Source organism: Nymphalis io, chromosome 27 (genome assembly GCF_905147045.1).
Source record: "Nymphalis io chromosome 27, ilAglIoxx1.1, whole genome shotgun sequence".
Taxonomy (NCBI): Eukaryota; Metazoa; Arthropoda; class Insecta; order Lepidoptera; family Nymphalidae; genus Nymphalis; species Nymphalis io.
Genome location: NC_065914.1, coordinates 179,942 through 204,642, shown reverse-complemented (window position 1 = coordinate 204,642; position 24,701 = coordinate 179,942). Strand labels below are relative to the sequence as shown.

At 41.7% G+C, this 24,701-nt stretch overlaps 1 protein-coding gene across 1 annotated transcript in view; it reads right to left on the bottom strand.

Annotated features, from left to right (window-relative positions):
- Positions 1 to 24,701, bottom strand: part of LOC126778703 (GTP-binding protein 2-like) — a 459,746-nt gene that overhangs the window by 357,134 nt on the left and 77,911 nt on the right. Inside the window, exon 5 of the mRNA XM_050502321.1 lies at positions 23,776 to 23,908. Within this exon, the coding sequence (XP_050358278.1) occupies positions 23,776 to 23,908 (133 nt within the window). The remainder of the gene's footprint in view (positions 1 to 23,775; positions 23,909 to 24,701) is intronic.

The window sequence follows — 24,701 nt, the reverse complement described above, 5'->3', positions numbered from 1 at the left end:
ATTTAACTTAAAATAGCAAGTTATATCAGCTTACAGGAACTAGAAAAATCATTTAGATTTAACGTACAAAATTTAAATACTTCAACAAAAGATATGTATACAACAATACAATAATATTAATCGCGCCAAAATTTAAATTTAAAATGGCGTCATGATTATGTTTAAAAATATTTAATATTTTAATAAATTTAAATAACACAATACGAATTTGAAAATGGGGTCTTTTCAAAATAACAGAATATGACATAACAGAGCATTTTTTAATATTCTTGAGGATGGTTATCACACAAATGCTATTTCTGATGTTAGGTCTGCTATTCTTTTAATAATTATTGTTATTTAGCTTAGCGGTATTTTTTTCCATTCATGTTGCCGCAGAGTCTTAAACACAGGCCATTCCTTATATATTCAAAATGGCGCCTAATAAGAATAAAATATAATTTTCAAGCAGTGATGAATCGCTTGAATTTTGTAAAAATTTACCAAAATAGTAATATATAATTTTGCTTTGGTACATATTCAAATTTAGTATTGCATAAGTTAGGTAATAGACGAAATTTCATTTATATTTATAACTGATCAGAATATGATTGACGGGAATAGTTCGTGCTTATAATGCCTGAAGTTCTCAAAAAAATATGACCGAGTTATTACAACTTATACCTAAATACCTGGATGTTTATTTTTTAATTTATATATAATTAACATTATTTTATGCTGCAATTTTTTTAAATTTGTTATGTGTAATATAATAATCAGGTTAGTAAAGGTTTGAGTATGTTTTTTTATTTAAAAAAATAACTTTTAAAGCGACACGTTTTCTTAGACCAAAAACGTAAATGATACTAATTATCTTTGTTTAAAAAAAATCTTATTGCGCCCTTATATTGAAAAACGATTTATCCCATACTTATCAACCATTAATTGCTTTTATTAAATTATGTTTAATATTATTGTAGTTTAATTAATATCGATGCCACAGATAGCTATAAAAGTATTAATTAATACAAATCATAAAAAGTCAATGTCATATCGTCTAAAGTAAAATCGGCATTAAATAATCCGATCATTGATAGTTAGATATCGTAATGTTATATAAATATGTATCATTAACTTAAAATTGCAATTTATAAACAGGAACTGGATATATCATTTAATGTACAAAGTTTAAATACAAAAATATGAAAGCTAATTTTGGTTTACCTCTTGAGGTAGTGATTATATTAATGGCGCCAAAATTGTAATTCAAAATGGCGTCATGACGTTTGTGTTTTTAAAATGCTAAGCATGTTTTTTTTTTTAAATAAATACAAAAATTATTTTACCGTACAACATTATTGTTTTAAATTTATAATCAATTTTTATTGGAGTCTTACATATCAGCGCGGCTTAATGCAAAAGTAACATCGGCATTGTAAGAGCTACCATTAACAAAAAAAAAAAAATACAAACCTAAAGATTTGTTCCTTGGGGCGTGATTATCATTTTAAAAACAGTTACGTTATATATGTATGCATATAAATATGTTATTTCATTTAAATAGAAAATAACTAGTGTATTAAAGCCACAAGAGTAGACAAAGGCAAATTAACAACCGACATTGAATTGGCGCGATATCATTGGTCGAGATTTTGAATTATCTGTGATATTCATTATGGATTTGCGAAAAAATTGCGTTTTATTCGAGAAAGTAGTTAAGCTGAGCTATTAGCGACTATCACGGGATATGGAAATATAAAGTTAGTTTATATTTACTCCTACGATTGGAATATACTAAATATACATTTCAACTAATTGTAAAAGGTGTATTAAATACAATATTAACACGTACATAGTGCTATTTTGATTTTAAATAAGAATATTTAATTTAAATCTCAGTTTATTTGAAATTTTAAGTCAACTAACTTCTAAATAAGTTATTATTGTAACAATTTAACATACGATAAGATTATCACAGTCCTGTCACCGTGGCGTCACGGAAGGGTAGATAGGCAAACATGGTATAACTAAGAATTTAATGTTTTTGAATGTACATATTTTCAAATATAAAGACTTATAACCTTTTACTGTTGCGATTTCTGTTTCTCTTTTTTAATTTCGAATAGGAAGGTAATGTAATTTTGGTGGTGATTCTCCACCGCGTCATTGGCGTTTTAAGAAATATTAACCATCATTTATATTGTCAATGTGCCACCAACATTGGGAACCAAGATGTAATATCCATTGTGTATGTACGTTATTCCATAAATCTAGTCATATAATTATTTAATATTAACTAGAAATTGGATGTATGTGTGTACATACATAAGAAGCCATTAGTTCCATATTATATTTTCATATATAAGCCTTTATATATTGCAATATTATTTATACATAAGCATAGACGTTTTGCATGTATGTTATATACGTAATAAAAACTCTGACACTGATTAATTAACTGACTGAATAAAAATGAGTTATGAGTGAAAATTTGCTCGATCACATATGATGGTTTATTAAAAATTTGTCCGGTAGTGTTAAATATATGAAAGTTTAGAGAAGGTTTGAGCTTATTCCACAACCTGCTTCGATGCATGGATTTCCTTCACCGAACACTTATAAATTAAATGTGTGAAAGTCAGTAGAGCTAGCAATCTCGGATACCAACACTGAGCTGACGATATACTTTATTGGCTCAACAATTCAACTGTAATTAGAAGTTATCGTTGGGTTCGTTGAGCGGTACCTGGTCCCCAGCCCCGCCGTGAACAGCAGCCGGCGGCCCCACACGAGGTACTCCGGACAGCGGGCGAACCTGAACAGCACGGAGGCCCCCTCGCCCGCCCTCAGCACGTTGTTCGGAGACATTATACCCTAAAGCGAAAAATATACCCGTGGTCAGCAATGCGATGAGCAGCCCGATGGTAGGTGGTCACCACCGCCCATAGACATTGACACCGCAATAAATATTAACCATCGCTTACATCACCAATGCGTCACCACCTTGGGAACTAAGATGTTATGTCCCTCGTGCCTGCAGTTACACTGTTTTACTCACCAACAACAATGCTATTGCTATTTGGCGGCAGAATATATTATAAGTGTGTGTGGTAACTGGTGGTAAGGGCATTGTGCAAACCCGCCTGGGTAGGTACCACCCACTCTTCAGATATTCTACCGCTAAACAGGAATATAACATAAAAAAATAAATATCATTATCATACTTAAGTATTTTACGCAACACCACCAACTATACCAAAATTAAACTATTTAATTCCACTCCGCAAAGTGAGTTTGATGTATGTATTCGTTACCTCGATAATGGCCGTCTGATGCACGTTCCCGACATGCACAGAGCACTGGAACCCTGGGTAGATGGCCGTGGAGTGTCTCAGGACATGCACGGATGCCTGTTATATTCAATCAAATTTAATTAATGACCGCATTACATATTATATTGCACAGTCTGTGCTAATATTGCTAGCATATAAAAAAACAGCCGAGATGGTCCAGGCACCACTGAATTTTCATGTGCTTAATCTGTGATTATAATTCATCTCGTACTTTACGATGAAGGAAAACATCGTGAGGAAACCTGCATGTGTCTAATTTCACTGAAATTCTGCCACATGTGTATTCCACCAAACCGCACTGGAGCAGCGTGGTGGAATAAGCTCCAAGCCTTCTGCTCAAAAAAGGGAGAGGAGGCCTTTAGCCCAGCAGTAGGACATTCACATGCTGTTACGGATAAAAAAAACACACAGACACAATGTGCTGTGCAAACACATACAAATCTATAGTCGATTCCAATAGCAAGTAGAGTATATAAGCAACTTTGACTTTGAAATTTGGTCGAAATCTTAATATTCTTTGGTATTGACTATGGATTCGCGAAAAATTTAGCGTTTTGGTTATCTGTGAAGTTGTTATCGGAACTTTGTAAGTAAAACTAAAGTGTATACAAGTAGTTAAGTGTAACAGTGTCGTGTTGTATATAGAGATATATTGATCGAGAAGTGTTTGTATTGTACAATACAGCAGAGCTGGTAGCGAATCGCATGGAATCGCATATCTAAGGTTTGCTAATCTTTTAAAAACGAGTAGAGTTTTCTGCTCACCTGAAAGTATATACAGCCTCTAGCGTCGTTTGGGTCTTCGAGGAACACCAGGTCGTCACACACGCACTTGTCCTGCGTGTCGCTCGACACGTGCGCGTCGCTGTACTTGCTCCCGTCGTCCGACACGTACACGTTCGTGCACTTCGTGTCCGATGTCTTCGTGAGGCTGTTCTTCACGTTGGCGATGTCCTGGAGGATATTCTTGTTCTGTCTCCTCGCGTTCTTTCGATTCTTCTCCGAAGCTTGCAACGAGTGGACTAGTTCTGATAACTGTAACAATGAATTTTGAAAATAAAAAAATATATCACTTTTTTAATTTCGTATAGGTACGCTGGCAAATGACCACCTTATGGTAAGTGGTCGTCACTACCCATAGACTTTGTCACAGTCTATTAACCACCCCTAACATCGGAATGCGCCATAAACCTTGGGAATTAAGATATTAAGTCTCTTGTGCCTATAGTTACACTGTCTAACTCATCTTTCAAACTAGCACACAATAATACTAAGTATTGCCATGGCGGTAGAAACGTTATTCAAAAAAGCCTTTTTAAATCGTTTGTATAATATAATTTTAAATATAAAGCTACAACCAGTATGGCTACTCTGTAAGAACATTCTCTCTCTCATCATCATCATGTCAACATTTCACCGGAGAGTGATGAATCTAAAATTCTAGAATAGCACTACTGGCCGCATATATATATATATATATGCGGCGGGTATATATATATATATATATATATTCTGTCTTAAATACATGTAAGTTTTTATTTAGTAATAAGGTTTGAATTAGCGACCCACCTGTCGTTCTCTGCAAGTCCCGCGCGGACAGCCTCCGAAGGTGGGCCCCTCGTGTCCCGCGGCGTAGCCCCCCGGCCGCGCCAGCAGCACCATGCCCTGCCGCAGTCCCGGCGGGAAGCGCCCCAGGCCCGGCGATGCCGACTGTCCCGCGCGCACGCTGCCGCACAGGACGCGGTTGCGGTATATCGTGAGCACGGATAACTCCGCGAACTCGCCGGACTCCAGAGGTCCTGGGGGGGGGGCGGTGTTAAATATACGTCGCTCTATTCATCTCACAACTAACAGAACGCAACGCACCTATGATAAGTTCGTCGCCCTCGTAGAGTCGCCCTCGCGCGAGCAGTCCCCCCACGACGGGCCCCGTCGAGTCCCCTACGTGGAAAATTTCGTCTATTTGAAACTCGCACGCCTCCTGTAAAGTGACATGAATTATAACATTTATAATTTAATAAAAAGGATACTAGTCAACTGCGCAACATATGGTTCACTCACGTCCTCGGGGCGCTGCAGGTCGCGGCGCGCCAGCAGGCACGCGTGCAGCGCGTTGAGGCCGGCGCCGCGCACGCAGCTCACCGGGAACACGGCCACCCTGCCGGCCGACACTACTGTGATTTGCGTTCAACTATATATATATATCTGATCCGAAACTAAGCAGAGCTTGTACTATGGCAACCAGACAACTGATATACTATTGTATAGACAATTACACACAGACTCAGGAAAAACAGACATGTTAATGCACACAATTGTCTGTCCTGAGTGGGAACCGAACCACAACCTTTGGCGTGAAAGGCAAGTATCTAGCAAGGGTGGTTGGCGTAGCTATAGACAATACTATTACCATTACCAATAGTATGGAACTCGTTTTAAGGTCATACATAAGAGTTCACCCAGAAACACTTCGGGTTTAAATAAAGGCTTGTGAAGCTACTCACTCCTCATCCTTTTTGATTTCCTCGTCTAGATTGTCTATGGTGTCCAGTATCGACTTTTGCGGCGCAACGCAGTTCCTTGCCATATTCTCGTCAGTTATTAACAGCGGTTTCTGTAATAATACCAATATATACCATTACTTTAAATTTAAATAAATCTATAAATTATACAGCATCCCTGATTTATCATCTCGTGCTCCTTGAAGAACATCGCGAGGAAACCTGCATGTTTCCAATTACAATATATACTAATATTATAAATGGGAAAGTAAATATATCTGTTTGTCTGTTAAACTTTCCCCCCCCCCCGGGTTCTCTTTATGTTATATGTGTGTGCACGGGCAATTGGGCCACCTGATGGTAAGTGGTCACCATCACCCATAAGCATGGATGTAAGAAATAATAACCTAGTTTATAAGCTAGTCTTTATAGATGCTATTTAAAATATAATCACTGACCTTATTAGCGGGTTCCAACAATTGAGCCAGCCTCGCTACAACAGCGTTGATGTTGCTAACCAGTTCACACTTGTTGATGACTGCGAAGAACGGCATGTCCAAAGCCAGCAGAAGACCGATGTGTTCTTCTGTGATGCGAGTTATACCGGCTGTTGCCGAAATCTAGAAATAAAAAAAAACTTTATAGTATAAGTTGATAATATGACTACAGTGCCATCTATAATATTATCTTGTAGCTGAATTAAAAAACTTACAGCCACTGTGTCGCTGAGACCCTGGCCCCTCGGGCCAAAAATTAAAGACACGACAGGTTAGGGGGCAACCCCGCAGCCCGTACCCAGACTGGCCTAGGCCAGTTAGGAGGAACCAACTCTCTCTCTTAAAAAACTTTCATTAATAAGACGTATTGCTCGATAAGGGTTTATAAATATGATAAAAAATTGTGTTTAAACTCTTACATAGTTTAATTGTAGCAAAAGAGTTTAGTTTTTTGCCGATTATTTTTAGTAGGATCTACAGTTTGAGCCGGTGTTAGGTTTATATATTATTACCTGAATAAATTATTTTGATTTTGAGCTGTTTGTAAAAATGTATTAATAAGATAAGATATTTATTCAATAAAATGAAAATTAACTTTTGGTTTGATATGTCAGGACTCCAAAAAAATCCTTACCTAATAATAATTTGAAAACACGTTATCAGGGCTATAGAAAAAGACTTAGGATACCTAAAATCTGAGCCCCCCCCCCACACGTATGGGAACTAGTAATAAATAAACATACTTACAACGAGCATGGCGTAGTGCGGGGAGTAACCCGTGAGCCCGTGGAGCGTGGTACGTTGGTACTTGCTGTGGCCCGCCAGGTCCAGGAAAGACACCAGCTTGGCGCTCCTCTCTCCGATGCGCTCCGCTGTCATCAGCTCGGAACAACCGTAGTTGACGACATTACCCTGATTATATGAATGTAATACATTATATGACTTTCATTTTAGGTATAAGTAATACCGGGTAGTGTTGCATGTCGATAGTCCATTATCGATAAAATCGATAGTTTTGGACTATCGATAATCAATGATTTTTCGATAGTATTGACGTTTTGCCTTAAATGTCTTGTGGATGATGTAATGAAAGGCAATTGAGTATAGATATATGTATGTAATATAATTTACAATATTTAATTGTTACGACGATATTACAGTGCGATGTTAGAATGGCGACTGGCGACAGAACATATAATAATGTATTACTTGACAATGTAGCATATCGAATATCGACTTGTTTCTAGGTGCCATTATGGACAGTGATTTTTGCTTACATTAATAAAAGTTAATACGTAGGCACAACGTATTGATTGTTTGACGAGCCGGTAGGCGTGGTTGGTAGTTACTTGCCTTTCATGCCAAAAGTCGTGGGTTCGATTCCCAAGTCAATTAGTTTCAGTTAGGATTACAGTGTTAATGTACCAGAAGATCATAAACAGTGAGACGGTCTCACCGAACGATTAGATTAAAAGAGTCAATTAGTTCCAGTTATGATTACAGTGTTAATGTACCAGGAGATCATAAACAGTGAGAAGGTCTCACCGAACGATTAGATTAAAAGAGTCAATTAGTTTCAGTTATGATTACAGTGTTAAATCAGGAGATCATAAACAGTGAGTCGGTCTCACCGACCGATTAAATTAAAAGAGTCAATAGTTCCAGTTAGGATTACAGTGTTAATGTACCAGGAGATCATAAACAGTGAGGCGGTCTCACCGAACGATTAGATTAAAAGAGTCAATTAGTTTCAGTTAGGATTACAGTGTTAATGTACCAGGAGATCATAAACAGTGAGGCGGTCTCACCGAACGATTAGATTAAAAGAGTCAATTAGTTTCAGTTAGGATTACAGTGTTAATGTACCAGGAGATCATAAACAGTGAGGCGGTCTCACCGAACGATTAGATTAAAAGAGTCAATTAGTTTCAGTTAGGATTACAGTGTTAATGTACCAGGAGTCAATAAACAGTGAGTCGGTCTCACCGAACGATTAAATTAAAAGAGTCAATTAGTTCCAGTTAGGATTACAGTGTTAATGTACCAGGAGATCATAAACAGTGAGTCGGTCTCACCGAACGATAAGATTAAAAGAGTCAATTAGTTTTAGATAGGATTACAGTGTTAATGTACCAGGAGATCATAAACAGTGTGAAATTTTTACAAGAAATTTACAAGTCCGAAATTCACTAAATTTTTCTAAGTGTTTTATTGATCGAATTTTGCTGTCCCATTTACTTGTTTTTTCTAAGTGTTTAGTTTTATTAAACGGAATTTTCTAAGTCTATATTGAAGTCCACTTTACAAAATTTTATTCTAAGTCCTGACACTTCAAATATTTTCTAAGTTCACATCTGTTAATTTAAACTTACGTACGCACTTTAAATCCGGCTCGAAGGACCAAACTGTTCACTTAAAACAATTAAAATATAATTTACTACTTAACACGATAAATTAAAACACACCTTGAAATATATATTGTATTGAAAGACAATAAAATAAAACATTTTTAAACACTTTATGGTTTTATCTTGGGTTCTGGCCAGCGCGATTCAGAATTGAGACTCTTTTGGTTAACGCCATCTACCGACAAATAGCATAACTAACTTAACCGAACAAACACAATGAACGCACCAACTGTCAAGTTTCAACAAACACCAAAACTGGTTACACGATAAGGGTCAAAAGATTTGATAATTCTATCTCTGTCTAAACCTGTCTACGCTACAGTACGTACTCGGTTCGCAGCTGGCGGACACGCAGCAGAGCGTCGAGCTGCGGGTCGCGGTGATGGGGGCGAACGAGGCGGGCAAGTCGACGTTCATAGGCGTTCTCACTCAAGGTACGTTCGTTATTATCTTGTTGAAGTCGTGAGTTCTAGTAACTAAATTAAATATTCAGTATTTAATTACAGGCACAAGGGACATAACATCTTAGTTCCCAAGGTTGGTGGCGCATTGGCGATGTAAGCGATGGTTAACATTTATTGCAATGCCAATGTCTATGGGCGTTGGTGACCACTTACCATCAGGTGGCCCATATGCTCGTCCGCCTTCCTATTCTATAAAAAAAATATTTATAAGGCTTCGTATCCAGAAGTTTTTGATTCGATTATCATGTAGAGATCCTATACGTGTGTACTCGTAATAAGGAGATGACGCCTTATCCCAGCTGTGGGTAAAAATGCTATTACATTTTTAAACAAATTAAATGATACCTACTCAGTCGGGACAAAAACCGACTTTGTTAATATTATATTGTAATATCATTTATTTTATCCTCAGATAAATATTTTATGGTCAAGAAACTTAGTTGTAATTACAATGGCAGTATAAAATTTGATCTTGAAATTGTAATGACGTCATTGGTTGATGGTATGTGAGCTGTTTGTAGTGCGCAATACAATAGTTTTTCTTTTCTACAGGTGAACTCGATAACGATAGAGGGAGCGCTCGCCTGAACATGTTCAGGCATTTGCACGAAGTGAAAAGTGGTAGGACGTCCTCGCTCAGCCACGAGATACTCGGCTTCGATGCTCAGGTGCGCTAATGATTATTTTGACGTTTATTTAAATTAAGAACAATCCCGCACCCACTTGCAAAGCCCGGGCAAACACCACTGCGCTTTGATGTGCTTAATTAATGGGCACATTGTCAGGAGATCTGCTTTTATGGGATGAAGTATTGCTATGTATATCCATCAACCCGCATTGAAGCTGCAAGTTAGAGCTCCAAATCACAAGTGGAGTAGGAATAATAAGTAAATAGAAAAAAAAAGTAAAAGTAAGTTGTACACTAGAAGTGAGATTTGGAAGCGTGTAAAGACATTGTTTGCGCCTGAACTCTCTAATTTTCACCCTGGGATTATGTAAATGTCTATGTCCCACTGCTTGGCTAATCCCTATTCTCCCTTTGATGAGGAGCTTATTCCAATACGCTGTTCCAATTTAGTGGTGCTAATCTGGGTTTTAACACGCTATCATTGGTAACGATTTACACATTATATTCACTACCATCTCGGTTCTCAATAGGATTAAGAGTGTGTGGGAATAGAGACTGTCTGTGCTTGCACGCACACACAAGTACCATTATTAGTCCCGTGCAGTTGTCTAAACCGTTCGTATCCGTAACAGCCTGTGAATGTCCCACTGCTGGGCTAAAGGCGGGTTGGTGGAATACACATTTTATCCGTGCAGAGACGGAGAAAGAATACATTTCACTGCCCCTCTCTTTCCCATGGGTGTCGTAAGAGGCGACTAAGGGATATCTAAGCGACCATCTGCTCATCTGGTGGTAGGATGCTAACATCCGCCTGGCTTGTTACCACCGTACGCATGGTGAAAAACTCGTGAAGTGGCTTGCAGCCGCGTTTCGAGGTCAGCCAACGTACAGCCAGAGCCCGAGCGAGTATTGCCGCGATGGGTGTTGGTCCAATTGGAGACGGCTGTTCAACCAATGCCGGGGGAAACTGTATTGACCTGCCGGTCAGGGAGACCCGAAGAAACGGCTGTTCCGCTGGCCGCCCGTGGCATAGTACAGGGTCCCGAGCGTACCTAACCAGCTCGTGAGGCTGCCCCACCAGGCCACGCATAATCTCGGGGTGGACCGTCGTGCCGGTTGGTGACCGGTAGGTGGGGTCCCGGCGGCCACTTCCGGGGGGGTTCGGGGGCCCTTCCGTCCGGCGGGTCAGTGTATTTTTCCTTTTGGCAACCACTTGGGGAAACACGCCTCCACACTTTGCCCATCCCTATCGTGGCAATACATCGCTCGCTTCACGTCTCTTTTCCATTTCATTTTTCCCTAATGGCGCAACAAAAAAGAAATAACGGTCGTACAGCGGTGCACACCCCCACCATACCCTCGCTGTTTGAGGTCGAGTTCTCTAACATCCGAGGACTCCACACTAACCTCAACGCTGTCCACCACCATCTCGAGACAGCACGGCCAGCAATGTTGTTTCTCACGGAGACACAAATACTCCGTCCTGCCGATACCAGCTACCTTAATTATCCCGGCTACACGCTTGAAGAATCCTTCAAAGCGAAAGCCGCAGTATGCTTGTTCGTCAGGACGGATGTTTGCTGTCACCGACTGCGCTGCTTGGAGGACCCCTCCTTCTCCATGTTGGTGGTGCGTGTGGACCTGGTTCGTCAGAGTCGAGTCTACGTGTGCCTCTACAGATCCCACATTGGTGACTTGGAGACAAGCCGATTATTTGACCATCTTAGTCGGGTGGCAGATGCTGCGCAAGAGCAATTTCCTAACGCGGAATTGGTGTTTTTGGGGGATTTTAATGCTCACCACGAATCCTGGTTGAAATCCCTCAAAACTGACCATGCTGGAAGGACTGCTCATGCTTTTGCTCTCACACATGACTTGACCCAACTGGTTGATCAGCCCACCAGGATCCCAGACATTGATGGGCAAGCACCTTCTCTACTGGACCTTCTGCTGACTTCTCACCCGGTGGAATATCAGGTTGTGGTTTAGGCTCCTCTTGGCTCTTCGGATCACAGCCTTATTTCTACCAGAGTGCCACAGGCCAAGCTGCCGCTACTAGCGGTATGCAAACGTCGCGTTTGGCACTATAAGTCGGCGGATTGGGACGGTATGCGCGATTACTATGCGTCGGTCCCTTGGAAGGAACGTTGCTTCAGTGGGAATGACCCGACAGCTAGTGCCGCTGCTGTTGCTGGCGAGATCATGCTGGGAATGGAATACTACATTCCTAGCTCAGATCTCGTCAGTAGGAGTACGCGTAATCGTTGGTTCACTCGTGAATGTGCCGATGCTGTATCATCTAAGCAGGCGGCATATCGCAAGTGGATCAACGGCTGTATTAGCGGGGCATCTAACATTGACTCACTGAAAGCAAACTATAATAAAAATTCCAAGTCCTGTAGAAAGGCATACACGAGAGCGGATGCACAGCGCATTGTACAGATTGGTCATGACCTCGTTTCGCATCCTAGGGGCTCCCGTAGCTTCTGGCGTCTGACCAAGTCTGTGCAAAACAATTTCTGCCAACCTTCGCTGCCACCGCTCAGAAATCCGGACGGATCGCTAGCTCACAGTCCGCAAGAGCAAGCTGATCTCCTGGCTAAACTCTTTGCCGACAATTCCGTCATCGATGATTGTAGTGCACTGCCACCTACAATACCTGCATGTGACCATACGATGCCTGACATTAAAATCAGGCAACGTGATGTGCGTGCGGAGCTGCAATCACTTGATGTACGGAAAGCTAGCGGTCCCGATGGAATACCAGCCATAGTGCTGAAGAAGTGCGCAGCGGAGCGGTCTCCTGTGTTAACGCGCCTGTTCCAACTTTCTCTCTCTTCGGGAAGTGTGCCGGAGACTTGGAGAAGAGCTAATGTTCAAGCGGTTCCCAAAAAAGGGGATCGGTCTGACCCGGCAAATTATCGGCCAATAGCTATCACCTCAGTACTTTGTAAGGTGATGGAACGGATTTTAAACAACCAACTGATCCATTACCTAGAAGATCACTGTCTGATTAATGATCGTCAGTACGGGTTTCGACCAAAACGGTCCACAGGTGATCTTCTAGCGTACGTAACGCACCTCTGGGGTGAAGCTATCGACAAGCATGGAGAATCGTTGGCTGTCAGCCTCGATATCTCCAAGGCATTCGACAGGGTCTGGCACAGAAGTCTTCTCTCCAAGCTACCGGCATATGGTCTGCCTGCTCAGCTATGCACCTGGATTGCCAGCTTCCTACACAAGCGTAGCCTTCGTGTTTTAGTAGATGGTTGCGCTTCACAATTCTATGTAGTGAATGCTGGGGTCCCCCAGGGATCTGTGCAATCTCCCACACTCTTTCTTTTGCATATCAATGATATGCTCTCCCTTGGGAACATACATTGCTATGCAGACGATAGTACAGTGCATGGTGGATACCACGGACGCGCAGTGGCTGGGCGGGCGGAAACTGAGGAGAGGCGGGAGAATCTTGTCATTGAACTCGATAGGACGTTAGAACTCATCGCCAAATGGGGCTCTGATAATCTTGTTGAGTTTAATGCCAAGAAAACACAGGTATGCGCTCTCACGGCGAAAAAGTCAACATTTTCCCCTCTTCCCTCCCTCTGTGGTACTCCGCTGGTGATGCAAAGCAAAATCGCCATGCTGGGGATTGACGTTCGCTGCGACCTTAGTCCAAGGGATTACATCGAGGCTGTTATAAAAACAGCTTCACGGAAACTCGGAGTTCTGAACAAGGTGCGGCGCTTTTTCACGCCACAGCAACTGTGCCTGCTGTACAAAACACAGGTACGGTCTTGCGTGGAATATTGCTCGCACCTTTGGGATGGCTCCGCTAAGTACCTACTTGAGGCCTTGGAGCGGTTGCAGCGACGTGCCGTACGCATTATTGGCGACGTAAAGGTCACAAACACCCTTGAACCTTTACAATTGCGTCGTGAGATAGCAGCACTGAGCGCTTTCTATCGACTGTATCACGGCGAGTGCTCTGAGGAATTATTCTCTCTAATTCCTGCTTCCCCCTTCCTTCTTAAGTCCACGCGAGCTGGTTCTCGATGTCACCGCCTAACTGTGACATCAATTCCATCGCGCACAAAGAAATTTGGCAACTCCTTTCTTTGTCGCACTACCAAAGAATGGAATTCCTTACCAGCTCACGTGTTCCCCTCCTCTTACAACCCGGGTTCCTTCAAACGAGGCGTGAAGAGGCATCTTGCGGGCCGGCAAGGCGAAGATGGCTAGTGCAGAACGTTTTTCCCGTCTGTACTGGCCGTTGTCGCGTTTGGACTCTACTACCACTTACCATCAGGTGGAGTAGAGTCATTTGCCCTCCCGGCGAATATAAAAAAAAAAACGCACCTATGATAAGTTCGCGCTGTCATTATTATCATTATTATTTTTTTTATTTTATTAGTAATATCAATTAAAATTATTAATATTATCATTATTAGTAAGTTTAAGCTGTCATTGCAATTTTGAATTTAAATCAAAAACAAAATACTTAATCTTTTTAGTTACTCCATACTTTCGAAATTACACTGTTTATTATTCATAATTCGTGTTCAAAATGAGATCCCCTATTTCGTGGATACAATCCAGCCGCGTGGACAGTAAACCAGACTCTCCATTGAGATACGCCCAGTCGGTTTGCCACAATATTGGTGGAAACTGTAGGGTCCTCTCGAAAATGACGAATAATTACATCTTCTTCATCTGGAGAACGGACACGAGGGCGTCCGGAATCAGATTGTCTCCTTTGCACGCGACCAGTTTCTCTAATTCGACGATACACACCAATAAAGACACTATTGTCAGGTGTGCGGCGATCCGGAAATCGACGATTATACTCACGACGAGCAGCTGCGGCGTCACCGTTACAATATCCATAGCAAAATAAGATGTCAGCGTATTCCTCATTAGAGTACGGACGATGAGAAGAATTTTGTTCTGCAGCCATAATAGTCCTTTTTACGCGCCAAGTTATCATAAACACAAATCACAAATTCCTTTTAGCTAGCCGAGTCACGAAGTTGTAAGAAACAGAGTCCAGTAAACGAAGCGGTTTTTTTCAAAAATTTAAGAGATCAATATTCACTAAAGCGCGTCTACACTATACGAGCAGTGCAAGTACAGTGAGTATTATGTACCCCGACAAGGTTTTATTACTCTTATTCCTAAAAGAAATGAGATAAAAGGAAATTAGAAAAAATGACGGTAAATTCAAAGGAATTGATAATAGTATTCCACAAACAGCTCTGGTTTATCTCTCCTTTTTTACCTATTACCCCTATTAAAAATAATCTTTAACTACTTAGCATTGAGGTCTTTTTGTCTTTGATCCAGATTTAATTTCTTAACAATAGCATTTCTTAGAATTTCCTACCTGGTCTCTTTGTTATCTAATTTTCTCCTGAGTTTATGATTGTTACTGTACTTTTTATGTACCGATGGATAGCTAAGGAAACCCAGATGTTTTTAAAATGATCCGCACGATAAGAGCCATAGTGATTTTTACAAAAAAATTGCGAGTAACTTAAAGAATCAAAATTAAAAATCAAAAAGTTGTACAGTTTTGGATCTGTAATTTAAAAATGCTTGAAGATTGTTTTTGTTTTATAACTGGTTATTATTAACTAGGATGTACCCTAGCAAGAAATATAAAAAAAAAATAGGGAAAATACGTTGTTTTTTTTTTATTGAATTTTAGAATCTTAAACATCCTTTAAATAAAAAAAATATTAAAAAATTAATAACTCGAAAACGATACACTTTTGCATAAGCATTTTGGGGGTCATTTGATAGCTATTGTCCTGAACTATAACCCTTTAAAAGGATCGTGACATATTACCCTGTAACCCTGTATGTATATATGTTATTTTAATTTATTCGTTATCCTATTTATAGTTTTCTAACGACAACATGATTTAACATTCTTCATGAATTTATAATATTATTAGATTCCGAGTCAAGAGGGTAACATAGAAATAAATGTGGCAACCATTCTTTATGAGGAGAACGCTAATCCAGTACCATATAAAGATGCCGAAGTACTATTGATAACGGAAACAAAAACAAACAATGCAACGGTTTTCGGGTGTAGGAGGAAAACAAAAAATATTATAATTAAAAAAAATGTATAATAAACATTAAAAAGTAAAATTTAATAACCCTATTTAGTGTTAATTAAGTCCCGAAAATCTCCCAAAACAGGGAACGCGGGTACTATGGCAACGTTATAAGCACACATCGACAAACCATCTCCGTCTCGATCGCGGCCTCGCGGCCCCTCGGTGTACCAGTTCCAGGCGTGCCCACCTTGCGGATGTACACCTCGGCGACGGCGCGCGCGGGCGCCACGCGGCGGGCCCGCGCGCCCACGACCGCCGCCACACCGCCGCGCCGCCACCCGAGCGTAGCCGCCACTTCAGCTGCGGGGGGGGGGGCACGTGTTGAGGTGTTGGGGTGACAATACGATATATTTTTACTGGTGGGAGAGCTTTGTGTGAGCCCGTCCGGGTACGAGGGGGTGCCTCGTCAGATATTCTACCGCAGACCAGCGGCACTCGGTATTGTTGTGTTCCGGTTTGAAGGGTGAGTGAGCCAGTGTAAATACAGGCACGGGGGACATAGCATCTTAGTTCCCGAGGTTGGTGGCTAATAATAATAATATCCTGGGACATTTTTCACACACGGCCATCTAATCCCAAATTAAGCTTGTACAAAACTCGTGCTATGGAAACCTGACAACTGATATACTACATATACTGCTTTTCTTTTGTAAATACATACTTTTACAGAAAATTACACCCAGCTCAGGACAAACAGATATGTTCATGAACACAAATGTCTGTCCTGGGTGGGAATCGAACCCACAACCTTCGGCGTGAAAAGGTAAGTATCTACTAACCGCGCCCAACGTCTTGTCAAAATTAACTCTTTTAATCTAATCGTTGGGTGAGACCGACTCACTGTTTATGATCTCCTGGTACATTAACACTGTAATCCTAACTGAAACTAATTGACTCTTTTAATCTAATCGTTCGGTGAGACCGACTCACTGTTTATGATCTCCTGGTACATTAACACTGTAATCCTAACTGAAACTAATTGACTCTTTTAATCTAATCGTTCGGTGAGACCGTCCCACTGTTTATGATCTCCTGGTAAATTAACACTGTCATCCTAATTGACTCTTTTAATCTAATCGTTCGGTGAGACCGACTCACTTTTTATGATCTCCTGGTACATTAACACTGTAATTCTTACTGAAACTAATTGACTCTTTTAATCTAATCGTTCGGTTAAAAACGTCTCACTGTTTATGTTCTCCTGGTACATTACAACGTAATCCTAATTCTAAATCTTTGAAACTAATAATAATAATATCCTGGGACATTTTTCACACACGGCCATCTGATCCCAAATTAAGCTTGTACAAAACTCGTGCTATGGAAACCAGACAACTGATATACTACATATACTACTTTTCTTTTGTAAATACATACTTATACAGAAAATTACACCCAGACTCAGGACAAACAGACATGTTCATGCACACAAATGTCTGTCCTGGGTGGGAATCGAACCAACAACCTTCGGCGTGAAAAGGCAAGTATCTACCAACCGCGCCAAACGTCTTGTCAAAATTAACTCTTTTAATCTAATCGTTCGGTGAGACCGACTCACTGTTTATGATCTCCTGGTACATTAACACTCTAATCCTCACTGAAACTAATTGACTATTTTAACCTAATCGTTTGGTGAGACCGACTCACTGTTTATGATCTCCTGGTACATTAACACTGTAATCCTAACTGAAACTAATTGACTCTTTTAATCTAATCATTCGTTGAGACCGACTCACTGTTTATGATCTCCTGGTACATTAACACTGTAATCCTAACTGAAACTAATTGACTCTTTTAATCTAATCGTTCGGTGAGACCGACTCACTGTTTATGATCTCCTTGTACATTAACATTGTAATCCTAACTGAAACTAATTGACTCTTTTAATGTAATCGTTCGGTGAGACCGACTCACTGTTTATGATTTCCTGGTACATTAACACTGTAATCCTAATTCTACATCTCTGAAACTAATTGACTCTTTTAGTCTAGATGTTAGTTAATGAGCTTAAATATAAAGCCTTGATTGAAATTCCGGGTGAAGCAAATAGATATGTTATTGTTTCTTGCTCTTCCATACCGTGGAAAGCAAGCAAAGCCTTAAGAAAAAACGTATAATTACCCAAAATTACAACACATAAGAGATGAGATGGTCTAGTGGTAAGAACGCGTGAATCTTGAACGATGATCGTGGGTTCAAGCCCGGGCAAGCACCACTGAATTTTCATGTGCTTAATTTGTCATTATAATTCATCTCGTGCTTTACGGTGAAGGAAAACATCGTGAGGAAACCTGCATGTGTCTAATTTCACTAAAATTTTGCCATATGTGTATTCCACCAACCCGCATTGGAGCAGCGTGGTGGAACAAGCTCCATACCTTCTCTTCAAAAAGGGAGAGGAGATCTTAGCCCAGCAGTGGGACATACACAGGCTGTTACTTTACTTTACTACTTTACAACACATAAATTATAATACTTTTTTTTAATTAACAAAAAACATCACTTACGTATCATCGCAGAAGTCTTCCATATCATCAGAGCTGTAGAAAAAGTCACTCTCCAAGTCCTCGGAATTTAAATCACCAGCTAAATACATATCGTCCTTTATCCTGACCTTCTCCAACTTATCGATGACGGCGTACACTCTATCGGCAAACTTTGTCCCACTTCTCGTTGCATCCTCATCATCATTGGTCGGTTTCCTCTTCGTCTTCTTAAAATCGTCTTCCGACTTCAAATCGTTGACGTTCTTTCCGATTTTCTCGTCACAGACCTTTGGTATCGACGATTGATTATTCAACGGTTCCGGTACTTCTTGTGATGAACTCTGCCATGCTGTCGTTAGGACGTCCTTCGCCGGCGATACTTTGTTCTTCTTCCTTCTGTTCTTCCTGCCCGAGTTCCTTCTGAAGGGTTAAATTTTCAAAAATCCTTCCTAAGTGCTAACCTATTGCGTAAAAGGAACCCGTATGCAAATTTTCATGTCGCAGTAGCTTGGGCTGTGCGTTTATATGCCAGTATGTTATATATATGTAAATGAAGCTCTTTGGGCTCTTCATTAAATTTAAATTGCACGTGCATTAACTTCGACTTAATACGTCCAAGTATTATCTATTGTGGCAACACTTTGCATTATGTCATGTGTCATTCTATAATTAGAGAAATTCACACTGGCTTAATATAATAAAAAGTTAACGACGTTTTTTTAAAAAAAGAAACAATTCAGATTGTAAAAAAATATTTGAAGCAATAGCTTTTAATGTTGTTTCTTTTTACGGGTTAGTAAATAATTATAATTTGTACTCATACTTTGTTTGCAGAAGTAATTTGTGATATGATATAAAAAAGAATAAATTTCGCTTAACAGAGCAACGAGTTTAGTTTTTATTTCAATAAATAAACTTATTACATATATACAAAGGTTTGTACATACCCTTGGGTGCGTCTGGGTTCTTCCTGCCGTTCTCTTGATCGTTTTTATGTTTTTTCTTATTATTCTGTCAGTTCGTATTGCCATCTGACGGATCGAAGAGGCTGAAGAACGAGTCCATTTTTGTCTGAAAAATTAGATTACCCATTATTGTTCGAATAATAATAATATCCTGGGACATTATTCACACACGGCCATCTGATCCCAAACTAAGCAGAGCTCGTACTACGGAAATCAGACAACTGATATACTACATATACTACTTTTCTTTTGTAAATACACACTTATATAGATAATTACACCCAGACTAGGGACAAACAGACATGTTCATGCACACGAATATCTGTCCTGGTGGGAATCGAACCAACAACCTTCGGCGTGAAAGGTAAGTGTCTACCAACCACGCCAACCGGCCCGTCAATAATGAAATTTAAATATTAAACAAATGGAAGAAATATGTATAATCCGCGTGCGATCAGTATATTTTCCTTTTTGGCAAACATTTGGGAAAACACGCCTCCATACTTTGCCCATCCCTATCGTGGCAATACGTCGCTCGCCTCACGTCTCTTTTCCTAATTTTTCCAATGGTAGCGCAAATAAGAAATAACGGTCGTTCAGCGGTGCACACCCCCACCATACCCACGCTGTTTGAGGTCGAGTTCTCTAACATCCGAGGACTCCACGCTAACCTCAACACTGTCCACCACCATCTCGAGACAGCACGGCCAGCAATGTTGTTTCTCACGGAGACACAAATACTCCGTCCTGCCGATACCAGCTACCTTAATTATCCCGGCTACACGCTTGAAGAATCCTTCAAAGCGAAAGCCGCAGTATGCTTGTTCGTCAGGACGGATGTTTGCTGTCACCGACTGCGCTGCTTGGAGGACCCCTCCTTCTCCATGTTGGTGGTGCGTGTGGACCTGGTTCGTCAGAGCCGAGTCCACGTGTGCCTCTACAGATCCCACAATGGTGACTTGGAGACAAGCCGATTATTTGACCATCTTAGTCGGGTGGCAGATGCTGCGCAAGAGCAATTTCCTAACGCGGAATTGGTGTTTTTGGGGGATTTTAATGCTCACCACGAATCCTGGTTGAAATCCCTCAAAACTGACCATGCTGGAAGGACTGCTCATGCTTTTGCTCTCACACATGACTTGACCCATCTGGTTGATCACCCACCAGGATCCCAGACATTGATGGGCAAGCACCTTCTCTACTGGACCTTCTGCTGACTTCTCACCCGGTGGAATATCAGGTTGTGGTTCAGGCTCCTCTTGGCTCTTCGGATCACAGCCTTATTTCTACCAGAGTGCCACAGGCCAAGCTGCCGCCACTAGCGGTATACAAACGTCGCGTTTGGCACTATAAGTCGGCGGATTGGGACGGTATGCGCGATTACTATGCGTCGGTCCCTAGGAAGGAACGTTGCTTCAGTGGGAATGACCCGACGGCTAGTGCCGCTGCTGTTGCTGGCGAGATCATGCTGGGAATGGAATACTACATTCCTAGCTCAAATCTCGTCAGTAGGAGTACGCGTAACCGTTGGTTCACTCGTGAATGTGCCGATGCTGTATCATCTAAGCAGGCGGCATATCGCAAGTGGATCAACGGCTGCATTAGCGGGGCATCTAACATTGACTCACTGAAAGCAAACTATAATAAAACTTCCAAGTCCTGTAGAAAGGCATACACGAGAGCGGATGCACAGCGCATTGTACAGATTGGTCATGACCTCGTTTCGCATCCTAGGGGCTCCCGTAGCTTCTGGCGTCTGACCAAGTCTGTGCAAAACAATTTCTGCCAACCTTCGCTGCCACCGCTCAGAAATCCGGACGGATCGCTAGCTCACAGTCCGCAAGAGCAAGCTGATCTCCTGGCTAAACTCTTTGCCGACAATTCCGTCATCGATGATTGTAGTGCACTGCCACCTACAATACCTGCATGTGGCCATACGATGCCTGACATTAAAATCAGGCAACGTGATGTGCGTGCGGAGCTGCAATCACTTGATGTACGGAAAGCTAGCGGTCCCGATGGAATACCAGCCATAGTGCTGAAGAAGTGCGCAGCGGAGCTGTCTCCTGTGTTAACGCGCCTGTTCCAACTTTCTCTCTCTTCGGGAAGTGTGCCGGAGGCTTGGAGAAGAGCTAATGTGCAAGCGGTTCCCAAAAAAGGGGATCGGTCTGACCCGGCAAATTATCGGCCAATAGCTATCACCTCAGTACTTTGTAAGGTGATTGAACGGATTTTAAACAACCAACTGATCCATTACCTAGAAGATCACTCTTTAATTAATGATCGTCAATACGGGTTTCGACCAAAACGGTCCACAGGTGATCTTCTAGCGTACGTAACGCACCTCTGGGGTGAATCTATCGACAAGCATGGAGAATCGTTGGTTGCCTCGATATCTCCAAGGCTTTCGACAGGGTCTGGCACAGAAGTCTTCTCTCCAAGCTGCCGGCATATGGTCTGCCTGCTCAGCTATGCCCCTGGATTGCCAGCTTCCTACACAAGCGTAGCCTTTGTGTTTTAGTTGATGGTTGCGCTTCACAATTCTATGTAGTGAATGCTGGGGTCCCCCAGGGATCTGTGCTATCTCCCACACTCTTTCTTTTGCATATCAATGATATGCTCTCTCTTGGGAATTGGTACTACCGTCTGCATAGCAATGTAACATACATTGCTATTATTATTATAGTACAGTGCATGGTGGATACCACGGACGCGCAGTGGCTGGGCGAGCGGAAATTGAGGAGAGGCGGAAGGATCTTGTCATTGAACTCGATAGGACGTTAGAGCTCATCGCCAAATGGGGCTCTGATAATCTTGTTGAGTTTAATGCCAAGAAAACACAGGTATGCGCTCTCACGGCGAAAAAGTCAACATTTTCCCCTCTTCCCTCCCTCTATGGTACTCCGCTGGTGATGCAAAGCAAAATCGCCATGCTGGGGATTGACGACCGCTGCGACCTTAGTCCAAGGGATTACATCGAGGCTGTTATAAAAACAGCTTCACGGAAACTCGGAGTTCTGAACAAGGTGCGGCGCTTTTTCACGCCATAACAACTGTGCCTGCTGTACAAAACACAGGTACGGTCTTGCGTGGAATATTGCTCGCACCTTTGGGATGGCTCCGCTAAGTACCTACTTGAGGCCTTGGACCGGTTGCAGCGACGTGCCGTACGCATTATTGGCGACGTAAAGGTCACAAACACCCTTGAACCTTTACAATTGCGTCGTGAGATAGCAGCACTGAGCGCTTTCTATCGACTGTATCACGGCGAGTGCTCTCAGGAATTATTCTCTCTAATTCCTGCTTCCCCCTTCCTTCTTAAGTACACGCGAGCTGGTTCTCGATGTCACCGCCTAACTGTGACATCAATTCCATCGCGAACAAAGAAATTTGGCAACTCCTTTCTTTGTCGCACTTCCAAAAAATGGAATTCCTTACCAGCTCACGTGTTCCCCTCCTCTTACAACCCGGGTTCCTTCAAACGAGTTGTGAAGAGGCATCTTGCGGGCCGGCAAGGCGAAGGCGGCTAGTGCAGAACGTTTTTCCCGTCTGTACTGGCCGTCGTCGCGTTTGGACTCTACTAACACTTACCATCAGGTGGAGTAGAGTCATTTGCCCTCCCGGCGAATATAAAAAAAAAAAAAAACGCACCTATGATAAGTTCGTCGCCCTCGTAGAGTCGCCCTCGTGCGAGCAGTCCTCCCACAATGGGCCCTGTCGAGTCCCCTACGTGGAAAATTTCGTCTACTTGAAACTCGCACGCCTCCTGTAAAGTGACATAAATTATAACATTTATAATTTAATAAAAAGGATATTAGTCAACTGCGCAACATATGGTTCACTCACGTCCTCGGGGCGCTGCAGGTCGCGGTGCGCCAGCAGGCACGCGTGCAGCGCGTTGGGCCGGCGCCGCGCACGCAGCTCACCGGGAACACGGCCACCCTGCTGGCCGACACTACTGTGATTTGCGTTCAACTATATATATATATCTGATCCGAAACTAAGCAGAGCTTGTACTATGGCAACCAGACAACTGATATACTGTTGTATAGACAATTACACACAGACTCAGGAAAAACAGACATGTTAATGCACACAATTGTCTGTCCTGAGTGGGAACCGAACCCGCAACCTTTGGCGTGAAAGGCAAGTATCTAGCAAGGGTGGTTGGCGTAGCTATAGACAATACTATTACCATTACCAATAGTATGGAACTCGTTTTAAGGTCATACATAAGAGTTCACCCAGAAACACTTCGGGTTTAAATAAAGGCTTGTGAAGCTAAGCTTGTGAGTGGGTGATACCTACCCAGTTAGCTACCTAAGTTATATATAATGTTATATATTTAATATTATTTATTATTCACTTGCGTCACCAGGTGCTGGAAGCGTCGCTCGCACGGCGAGACCAGCTGCAGTTTGTACTCGACGTTCCCGAAACGAGGCTCCGGGGGTAGACTCCCGTAGCACTCGTCGCCGGAATCGTCGGCGTCGGATGTTCTGAGGGCCAAATCGAATATATTTAACATTGATCTTATTTCGATTAATGCCATCCGCGTTCGGTGAGACGGACTCACTGTTTATGATCTCCTGGTACATTAACACTGTAATCCTAACTGAAACTAATTGACTCTTTTAATCTAATCGTTCGGTGAGACCGATTCACTGTTTATGATCTCCTGGTACATTAACACTGTAATCCTATCTGAAACTAATTGACTCTTTTAATCTAATCGTTCGGTGAGACCGTCTCACTGTTTATGATCTCCTGGTACATTAACACTGTCATCCTAACTGAAACTAATTGACTCTTTTAATCTAATCGTTCGGTGAGACCGACTCACTGTTTATGATCTCCTGGTACATTAACATCGTAATCCTAATTCTAAATCTTTGAAACTAATAATAATAATATCCTGGGACATTTTTCACACACGGCCATCTGATCCCAAATTAAGCTTGTACAAAACTCGTGCTATGGAAACCAGACAACTGATATACTACATATACCACTTTTCTTTTGTAAATACTTACTTATACAGAAAATTACACCCAGACTCAGGACAAACAGACATGTTCATGCACACAAATGTCTGTCCTGGGTGGGAATCGAACCCACAACCTTCGGCGTGAAAAGGCAAGTATCTACCAACCGCGCCAAACGTCTTGTCAAAATTAACTCTTTTAATCTAATCGTTCGGTGAGACCGACTCACTGTTTATGATCTCCTGGTACATTAACACTCTAATCCTAACTGAAACTAATTGATTCTTTTAACCTAATCGTTCGGTGA